Source organism: Clarias gariepinus, chromosome 4, assembly GCF_024256425.1.
Source record: "Clarias gariepinus isolate MV-2021 ecotype Netherlands chromosome 4, CGAR_prim_01v2, whole genome shotgun sequence".
NCBI lineage: Eukaryota > Metazoa > Chordata > Actinopteri > Siluriformes > Clariidae > Clarias > Clarias gariepinus.
This window is the reverse complement of record NC_071103.1, coordinates 2,408,901-2,420,000: the sequence shown is the minus strand read 5'-3', so window position 1 is coordinate 2,420,000 and position 11,100 is coordinate 2,408,901. Positions and strand designations below refer to the sequence as shown.

At 37.2% G+C, this 11,100-nt stretch overlaps 1 protein-coding gene across 1 annotated transcript in view; it reads left to right on the top strand.

Annotated features, from left to right (window-relative positions):
* irx4a (iroquois homeobox 4a) overlaps positions 1 to 4,090 on the top strand; it is a 6,172-nt gene extending 2,082 nt beyond the window's left edge. The window contains exons 2-5 of the mRNA XM_053495140.1: positions 1 to 128; positions 1,054 to 1,160; positions 1,781 to 2,091; positions 3,377 to 4,090. The exon at positions 1 to 128 is cut by the window's left edge and continues 136 nt beyond it. Of these exons, the coding sequence (XP_053351115.1) occupies positions 1 to 128; positions 1,054 to 1,160; positions 1,781 to 2,091; positions 3,377 to 3,999 (1,169 nt within the window). The 3' untranslated portion in view covers positions 4,000 to 4,090. The remainder of the gene's footprint in view (positions 129 to 1,053; positions 1,161 to 1,780; positions 2,092 to 3,376) is intronic.
* The last annotated feature ends 7,010 nt before the right edge of the window (positions 4,091 to 11,100 follow it).

The window sequence follows — 11,100 nt, the reverse complement described above, 5'->3', positions numbered from 1 at the left end:
TGTACGAGAGCAGGCTGCTGGCCACCGCGCGCCACGAGCTCGGCGTCTACAGCAACCCATACGCTGGCGGACAAGGCTACGGGAATTACGTTACATACGGCACAGAGGCCTCGGCCTTCTACTCTCTGGTGAGGAACAAAAAAAAAATTTTCCTTCCTGCCTTTGATTTTTTTTGTTGTTGTTATTGTTATGTTGCACTTTCTCATTATTCTTTTGATCACAGTGCAACTGGGTGCAAATAAAAACACAGACTTATCATCGTCACGGTAGTGTGACATCACTGTAACAAATGAAGCCTCATATGTAGTTTTAGTTTTCCTCTACAGACTCTTTTTTTTTTTTTTTACTTTTATCACGTCACCTGGAAATAAAATATCACATATTTCATACAGTCCTGTTTTTGTGCTGTGAGAGAAACGTAAGCAATACATAAGTTTAGGTTATGGTAGGTTGTTGCCCAGAGATATGTTGATGCTTTCTGCCTTAAAAATTGAATGTGCTGCCCATTAAAAATAAATCCAACAAACATAAATCAATATGGCGATAAATATGTTTCTCTGTAAGTGAGGCCTGTCTGCAAATAAAGTTTAATATGCTTCATGATGAACACTATAGAAGGGATTACATTCTGTTTTAAAGTGTTTGTGTGTGTGCGAGTGTGTATTGATTTTTTTGTCCCTCCTCAGAGCTAAACATTAACGAAGCTTACCCGAGTTAATGAATAGAAACTGTTTTTCCCTTTAAATCGTAACGAGCTGTGTAATAACAGCCTACTGTGATATTAAAGTCATGTTATTATTATATGTATTCGTCTTTTACACCGATGCATTTATGTTCACTTTGTTAAGGAGGGCTTCAGGAAATCATTCAACACACACACACACACACACACACACCTGGATCTGATTAATATTAAAAGTATATAAAGCCGTATTATCAGTTTTTTTTGAAAACATACTAATTGTTTTTTCCTCATAGGCATTTTAAATCCATTCTTGATGTTTATGATGTGTGTGTGTGTGTGTGTGTGTGTGTGTGCGTGTGTAATCACAGGGTGCCTTCGACGCAAAAGACAGTGCGGCATCTGCGAGCATCACCCAGGCTGCGGCTGCTGCCTACTACCCCTACGATCCCACTCTGGGGCAGTACCAGTACGACAGGTGCTGAATATTCACCCCGCCCCCTTTTTATTAGCGCTTGGCTAATTTGCTAACTTTGCTAACACGCTAATCAAACTCTATCAGAAGCCTTGTTGCGTATCGATCAAATAATTAGCCCGCATATCAGATTTCGAATTAGTTCGGCGTGACATTTCCAGAGATGCTAATCGCTTTTTGATGTTAGGAAAAAAAAAAAAAACAGGAGCTAGTGATGAAAAAAAGATTACGCTCTGTGAAATGAAAATTGTGATATTTTATTAAAAATATATGCTAATGAATCTGCATTTGGACATTTATACGGAGAGAAAGTTTAGCTAGTTAGTAACGATGTTGCTAGCAATGTAGCGTACATGAATATTTTGTTTAGAAATGTCATCTGTCTAAAATGCTCTCTGTGGTCAATAAAACAATTTTTACACTCACTTTGTCTTCACATCGAAGCCTAAACACCGTCCCAGAGCTTTTAACCCACATAAGAGAAAGTGCACGACTCGAGTAAACGGCAGGCCATGTTTATTTTATGGCGTTCCCTGAGGGCCCTTTTTTTTTTTAACATGACGAATTGCATTCAGGGGGAAATAAATAAATAAGTAAATAAAGTTATATTTCCTGTGCTGTAGATATGGCTCGATGGATGGAGGCACGAGAAGGAAGAATGCCACGCGTGAGACCACGAGCACGCTGAAGGCCTGGCTGCAGGAACACCGGAAGAACCCTTACCCCACCAAGGGCGAGAAGATCATGTTGGCCATCATCACCAAGATGACACTCACGCAGGTGTCCACGTGGTTCGCAAACGCCAGACGGAGACTCAAGAAGGAGAACAAGATGACGTGGGCACCAAGGAACAAGGGCTCTGACGAGAAGAGATGCGGCGATGATGACAACGGCTCGCAGGAGGAGCAGATCAAAAGCGACGTGAACGATGACGGTTAGCCTTTTGCATTCTCATGTAGCTTTAAAAAGCCAATTTGTGCAAATGACTATGATGATTCATTGTAGAAGAAAATTACAAGCTACACGCTAAGATTTTACCTGGATTAAATCATCTAAGTTAACAAAGGTAGCATTCAAATGAGTTTTTCAATCAAGTTTTTAAAAATCCAGCCGGTAACACATGGCTATTATTTAATATTAATTAATAAATTATCTATTAAACTTTCAGCTTCAATAAAATATATTTACTGTAGCGAATCCATTTAGCCTAATGATTTTCAAAATTTCAAGATTTGTAATTTTTTTATTGTAGCTACTCGTAACTTTACCACTGAAGGATAAATACTCTTTAGTATACATTTAGTTTAGACTCGTAAATATGCGGTTTGTTACAAATTTTAGGTAAAATTTATGTTAAATTTAAAGTTTTTCTACAATTTTAAATAATTTTTTGATGTTCTTGAACAAAAATTTGCTGACAGTTTTCAATTGGGATTTGCTGACAATTTTCATGATTTTCAATTGATTGAACTTTGACACATCATACATTTTAAAGTTTCCATTAAAAAAAAATTATATTTAACATTAAGTTAATCCCTTTCATAATAGCAGCTATAAACGGTCATTCGCAACACATTGCCAGGCAACTTTGCTCCCTTGAAAACTCTCCTAGTTTAAGATTTTTTAAATTACGACATTGTTATTATTATATAAATAAATATCATAGGACAAAATATGCACAATGTTTTTAAAAATCGCATTTGCTTCACAATGTCCTTACTTTTGTCAAGATTTCTAAGGTACAGTGTACCTAATGTAGAAAGGACTTTTAAGAAAGTTAAATTTTGGGTAGATTCTATGTAAATGTATATTTCTCAGAGATTAGTTTTTGTAGCTTTTATATTTTTGCAATAAACTGTGTAAGTTATGGCCTGGTATAAGTGCTGCACAGGTGTTTATCATGGTGTCAAATTCCATAATTGCAGCAAAACTGTTCTAGACGTTTGGCCCCTGTTTGGGGCCTTAATTTTTGCTACTGTAATTTTTACACCTTGGTTGAGATCGCTAGTTCATCGTGTGGTTTTTGAAATCAAGTTGTCTTATTACTGCTTACTTTTTTGGTCAAGAGTTTGCATTGTTAAGTGTTAAAAGCGAGTAAAAGTCATGGGCCAAAAAAAGTGAGGACCTTTGGAAAATATTTGGCTGTCAAGATTGAATAAAATTGAATGTCTTCAACAACTTTGTGATGCGAATTGTTATATTTCTTATTCTTTTATTAGAGAGCCGAAGCCGAGACGATAAAGAACTTCAGCTGAGCGACCTGGACGACTTTGACGCCATCGAGTCAGAGAGCTCGGAGTGCGACATGAAACATCAGTTTCACGTAAACACGCATATGAACGCTCTTCCCGAGCACCTCAAAGAGACTTCCTTGAAGTTACCTTCGCTCGACGGGGACGCTTTAAAATTACCCTCCATTAGAACCTCGTTGGAAAGAGACCCTGATTTGCCCAAAAGCTGCCTGAAAACTCAGAGCCGAGACTGCGAGCACAATCCCAATGGGAATACCAAAATCTGTTTTCAGCAAGACCACCAAACACTCGATAGCAAGCCGCGGATTTGGTCGTTGGCCCAAACTGCCACCTCGCTACACCCGACAGAATATTCTTCATGCATGCTACGATGTCAGCCAGTGATCCCTGGCTCATCCTCACCACCTGGTAAAGTCCCGGAGAAGCAGCAGGACTCGCCGGTCACCACGTTGAGACACTGGATGGATGGTGTTTTCCACGATCCCTTATTCAAACACAGCACTCTGGACCAACAACACAACAGCAACACAGCTGTTTCCTGGAGCACAACCAAAGGCTCAATCCTGGAGAGCGGACCACAACGTGATTAAACCGCTTACGTGATTTCGAACAAAGTGACATAAACAACAAAAATCCACAATGTTTATATAGAAATCTTCGAGGAATACACTGCTGGGACAGTTTCACAAGACTGTGTTTGGACATTTTTAAGGCCTATATTTGTTCTGTCGTGTCCGATTTTTTTAACAATTTGCTTGATTGATTATGTGGAACATGTATTTACTGTCCTATTGACACTTCAATTTAAATTCCACAAGATGGAATTTGTTTATTATATTATATTATATTATATTATATTATATTATATTATATTATATAAGCCATGTGCCAAGAAAAAACAAATGCATCACGAAAACTAGTTAAACATTTGCAACATTATTAAATACTGTAGCTATTCTGAATCATTTCTACTTTGTTTCATACTGTAGCCAACCTTTTTCTTTTTTAAATAAAAGAAACAGTTACGACATGAATAAAGAAAATGATTTTATGCACTAAAACATATTTTTTTTAAAGTTTTAAGGCAGATATAATACCTGTTCAAGAATTCCAACAATCTAACAATGAAATCAATCTAAATCATGCTTTATTGGCACATGTCTTATATATACTGAAACACATGTATTAACTGGTCAGTTTTGGAAAATAATATACACTATATGCTATCATATGTTCAACGCACGTTGCAATTATGTAAATATCAAACCCAAAAGTTTACATTTCAGGAAGGAAAAAAAGTTTACAGATTGCATTTTTTATTTATTTGTTTGTTTGTTTGTTTGGCATGCATAGGTTTGGTCGTCTTTATTAAAAACTTTCTTTGAAAATCTCATCGATGATGTCACTGTTAGAAAAAGAAAAGTAAAAAAAAAAAAAAACGAGAAAATCCTACAGAAGTTCCTTTACAGTTGTTTAAGGATTGTTCGAAAGTGTTCACTGTAATAAAATAGTCGATTTTGGATTCATGTCTGCATGTGCAGTGCATTCTGGTGTCTTTTATAGACAGGAGAAAAATTCTAATGTTGAAAAGCTAAATTTTTTAAAATCGTAAAATAAACATTTCTTTTCCCAAGCTAAAGATGGAATTGTGTTTGTAGGAAAAATGTTTTAGCAAAGTTTTTGTCGTAAGGAGTACAAGTTTACAATATCCTCTGATGTCACCAGTATCTGCTAACAACTTGGGTTGATTTGACACTAGCACTTGTTTTTTTTTCTCCTAAGTTTCTTTTTTATGTTTTTATAACTAAATCTACAGTAAGTGGGAGAATTTAGAGTAATGTCAAACATTTGATCAAAAGCATAAATAAACAGGTTTTGCAAATTTAGAGGAGCGGAGCAAAACAGAGGTGGACATGAGTGAGCTTTACTTCAACTATTTCACTATCGATAGTGGAGAGTTGATGATAAATAATGTACCAAACGAGGCAAATTTTCTCAAATTCTCTTTATTAGCATTTAAATCACCAAGCAAATCAAAATATTAAAAGAAAACGTCAAGTTACAATGAAGTCTTAGAGAATTAACGTTTGTTTTCTACTGATGCTAGCGAAAGTGTCTGCTGGACACGGTTGGACCAAAAGTCAAAACAGATGTGCATTTCTCATCTTGCTTGCTTGTTTTTTTTTTTTTACTTGCTTTTCATTTTTTTTTATTAGAATTAAATTAAGCTGTTTTATCTCTACTCAAGCGTCGTGTTTTTGCTTTTTGGAAACCAGGCAGATTTATTTGTTGAAATTTTGTCTTGTCTTGATTAGTTTCTCTAAAAATCCAACACTAAAAAAAAAACACAACCCTAACCTCAGGGAAATCCTGAGTGCTAAATGAGCACGTATGTTGTGAATGCGGTGCTTTAAGTGTGTTAATTCAACACAGTGAACTTTAGACAACCCTCTGTGTGCTTTACAGTCGCAGTCAATCACAGTGCATTGTGTGTATGTGTGTGTTGAAGAGACGATGAGGACGAGCCTCATTAACCCGCCCCATAACCGCAGGGTAATTGGGACGCAGCCCGTCATCTCTCCTATCGATTGCTCGGCTTCTCCTGATAATATTATCGAAACATCAAATCCTCCTCGCTGTCAAAGTTAAAGGGCCCTAGTTTTCCCCATCAACCCCTTAATATACTGCCTACAGTGATCATTCCCAGTGTGTGTTTTTTTTTCTTTCCTTCGCTGACAGTAAACCCTTCATTTCTACGGGCTTCACCGGGCCACGTCCCGAACTGAAAAGGGCAAGAGGAGGGGAATTAGTTCTTTCAAGATAAAAAGGGCAGAAAAAGGCAGAGCAGGACTTGACAGCGATGGGAAAAGTGTGCTTCCCCAGGGAACAGGTCTGCCGAGAGACGCCGGCGTAATGAATTTTAATGCCAAAAAAAGCCCCAAAACGATTGAGACCTTCTCGCGTGTGATCCCTGTGGACAAAGGATGTGTCCTGTTTGATAGAAAAGATACTCATTGGTGAAACATTGTAGATCAGATAGAGATAGAGCCGTTTCCCCGTCCAAAACTGATGCTATCTTTTGGAGTAAAAGCATAAAAAATGAAAAAGATACAGCTAATACTGTAGTTCAAGCTGACGAGAGTCTGATATTTGTCTGAGTCTGATCTTTCACTCTTGATTTCTGATTATCCTCAAAACTATTCACTTTAATTTTGGAAAATTCTGCTTCAATTTATTAAAATTCCAAATGATAAGTAGGAATTGGCTAAAAGTTTGTGTAAATCATGTATCCTTTTGTGTTTGCCTTTCATAAGGCAAAACACAGTGTTGTGCTGTTCTATATCAAAAATCAAAAACAGTTTCAATTTGGAAAAGTGACAACAATTTCAAAATTTAGCAAGACCAAAAATGCATCAAACAAGTTAAAGGTACTGTATAGTTTCACCTCTGATTCTTACAAAGTGCTGACACTGGAGATTCTTTATTCTATTTAATTTGTTCCATTAACATCAAATATATATATTTTTTTAATACGGTTTTGCAGAGCATCCACCTTAAAGATGCTGAAAATGAGCTGTTACTATAGAAACAATAACTTATTAGAATGTTATTATAAACCTTTAGATTTGCGGCTGCAGTACTGTCCGAGAGATTTAATCAACACATTCTGACCAATCAGCATCCAACGCGTAAAATGGGTGGAAAAGCAATTGAATCTGTTAGTTAGGCAAACATTATCCTTTGTCCTTACTATAATTTCACCTAGATGGAAAACATTTGGAAATTTTACCTGATACCTTTTTCACCGGGAAACACATAAGACAAAGGCATGTTTTGTCATTTAATTTTAAAGGCACAATTTAAAAAACCTTTATCAGGATCACACTTTATGCAGGCGTTATGTAAATGTCTTTTTAAAATACCTGTTGTAATTGTTGCGTGAATTTACATAAACCCAACTTTGTATCTTTTAAACTGTGACTTAACAAGGCCTCCGGTCCCCGCAAAGCAGCAGTGTGAAAATGTGTGTGAGTGTGTTAGAGAGATGGGCTGCTTTCCCCCCCTGCCTGACTAAATCATTCAGCCGTGGCAAATTCAAACACGCGGATGCTAAATTAACAGCGCCGCTTTTTACACAGAGAGCAAATAAAAGTGTAATCAGCGGCGCGTTACTTTTCATTAAGCCGCTCTGACAGCAGCATATTCGGGCTGGACGAAAAATAAAACCCGAGAGAAAATAAAAAGCGGGTCGGCGCAGGTCCGCCAGATAATTCCTAAAGCTCCATTAATGACGCTTAGCCTGCAGGAAATAGGCTCTGTGGGAGAAAAAACACTGAATCGAAGAGCTTTATTGACCTGAGGGTTTCTTTTTTTACTATTCCTTTTCTCCTGGACGCATCGACGTACAGGGAAGACTGGGAACGTAAAACTGAGGGGCAGAGTAAAGATGAGACCGATAAAAGTTTTAGTTTTTTTTTTATGTATTTGTTTAAATATATATTTATATTTATAATTATGCAACAGACTTTCTTTGGCATAGCTTATAATTATTTCTAGCATAAAAAATGCTTATTGTTTATAAAAATTAACAAGATACTCCAGTTATACATTTTAACTGAGTACTTTATGTATATAATTTTGTACTCCAGTGTATATTATTAGCAGATTAAAATGGCTATTAAATTCTAAACATTCATAAAAATTATTGTGTACTGTATATAATTCCAAGTTCCCTTTGTGTAAAACCTTTCACATTTTAAATATAGAGTTGGAATTGATAGAAAATGAATTTAAATGTAATTATTCTTTAATTAATAGATGAATATTATATATTAAAAATGACATATTTTATTGACATACAGTATAGAATATTTTTGCCAATTTACATGATTTACAGTCTATTCTTTATTTAACATAAATAAAACAAGAAAAAACACAATAAATATGTGTATTGTTGGCCACTTTTTAATTTTAATTATGGATTACTAGTTTAAAATTTCTTAAATAAGTATAACAGCTAGCTTTTGATTACATTTGATAACTGTAATATATATTTGTTGTTGTTGTTGTCCTATATTTGATGTTTGTGAACACAGGTGGAGAAAAGACATCTAGTCATGTAGTGAGTTAGAGGCTAGTCAGGTTAGCTAGCTGTGTTAGACTAGCTAAGAGATTTACAAAGATTTATCCAGTCATTTGGTGACTTTGCAGCTGGTCAATTACTTTACAGTAGCTAGTACAGTTTACTAAAAGTAAGAAGTATTTAAACAAGTAAATGATACTTATACTAAAATTATGTTCTTAACTAACTTAGTCTACAGTAGTTTTTTAGTGAATTAGTGGCTAGTCAGCCTAGCTAGCTGTGTTATGCGTTAGACTACTCTGCAGTTAGCTAACCCATTTTCAAACATTTACACTGTTACATAGTAAATTAGTTGCTTGTCAATTATTTACCTATTTTTGTTATCTAAAAGTACATAAGTATTTAAACAAGTTAGCTAGTTAGGCTAGAGATTTAACTAGTTGTTGATGGTGAGGCCAGCCAGGAGATTTGCTAGTTGTGTTTGCCTTAAAACTAGGAGTTAACATGTGAGTAAACAGATGAGCATCGTGATGTAAATCTTAATAATATCATCACACACTTTCCACACACGTATATCAGCTGCCGTTAAAATAATTCCCTTTGTGACATTTTCAGTAGGTCAGAATGTAAATAAGTTGCTAACATGCTAATGCATCTATACAAAGCCCAGAGTGTGACCCTTTTCCCTTCAGTATCACAGCACTTTCAGTAACACATATATACATAAGAGCAAAGTAAATGATGTGTTTATGTCGAGGCGCCGTCGCCGCGCCAGTCGATAATAATAATCACAAAGCAAATGACATGCAAAAAGCCACTCGTGTTCCGGCGACGGCTGCAAAATTGCATTTAAATGCCATTAAAGTTCAGCGGATCGGCGGGCGTAATGCAAAGCAGCGAGGTCAGCGTGACATCATCGGCCCGCTCCGAGGAATGAGAGAGAGATACGGGGTACAAGAGTGCACTTCAAACATGCTTCCTAGTGCTAAAGTGCACATTTTAAAGTGGCCTAAGATCACGGTAGGGTGTCAAAAAGCTTGAGATATCAGCAGCAAGCTAAAATGGGTCAAGAGCATGGAAGTGTGAGATAAATGACACAGAGCTGCATTTCACCTTCCTGAGTGCACCGAGCCAATATACTCACTCAGACAAGGTTGTTCAGGGAAGAAGGTGTGGTCTGTGTGTATATCAGTTCAGGGAAGGAGGTGTGGCCTGTTTAACAGTTACAGTAAAGAAGGTGTGGTGTGTGTGTCTGGTTGTGTGTGTGTGCGTGTGTGTGTGTGTGTGTGTGTGTGTGTGTCTGTAGGGCCTCTCAAAAATCTTTGTATTGTGGAAAAGTAATTTTTTTTCAGAATTTCACAAAAAAAAATTCTAACCCTTACTTTCTAGATTCACTTGACATACTGTGGAGGTTGGACAATGAAACTGAAACACTGGCCAATTTAGTGTTGGAGAATTCATAGCTAAATTTAACCAGCCTTCTGGCCAATCTTTATTGACTGCACATTCCACCAGTAAGAGCAGTGTGTGAAGGTTTAATTAGCAGAGTAATACCACTGTTTTGCTTAGAATGGGTGACATATCAGAGTTCAAAAGAGGACAGATTGTTGGTGCGTGTCTCCCTGGCGGTGACCAAGACAGCAAGTTTTTGTGATGCATCAAGAGCCACAGGCCACGTATCAAAAGCCATGTATCAAGACCCACAGTATCCAGGGTAATGTCAGCAGTAGAGTTTACTAAAAGTAAGAAGTATTTAAACAAGTCAATGCTACCTATACTGAAATGTTATGTTCTTAACTAGCTTAACTTATCTATAGTAGTTTTTAGTGAATTAGTGGCTAGTCAGCCTAGCTAGTTGTGTTATGCATTAAATTACTTTGCAGTTAGCTAGATAAGGAATTTACAAACAAGACCACCAAGAAGGACGAACCACATCCAACAGGAGTAACCGTGGGCACAAGAGGAAGCTGTCTGTAAGGATTATCCAGGTGCTAACACGAATTTTATCCAAAAAATATAAAACCACAGCTGACCAACTTTCTGCAGAATTAAATGTGCACCTCAACTCTCTTGCTTCCCCAAGAACTGTTTGTCGGGAGCTCCACAGGGTCAATGGCCGGACTGCTATTGCCAAACATTTGGTCACACGTGCCAATGCCAAACGTCGGTTTCAATGGTACCAGCAGCGAAAATCTTGGGCTGTGGACAATGTGAAACATGTATTGTTCTCTGATGAGTCCATCTTCACTGTCTTTCCCACATCCTGGAGAGTTACGGTTTGGAGAAGCCCTAAATAAGCGTACCATCCAGACTGTTGCATGCCCAGACTGTCCATGGGGTTGAATCAGTAATGGTTTGGGCATTGAGAACATCTAGGCCCAATACTTGTGCTAGATGGGCGCGTCACTGCCAAGGACTACCGAACCATTCTGGATGACCATTTGCACCCAGTGATTCAAACATTGTATCTTGAAGGCGCTGCCGTGTATCAGGAGGATAATGCATCAATACACACAGCAAGACAGAGTGACAGAGTGGTTTGATGAACATGAAAGTAAGGTTGAACATCCCCCATGGCCTGCACAGTGACCAGATCTAAATATTATTG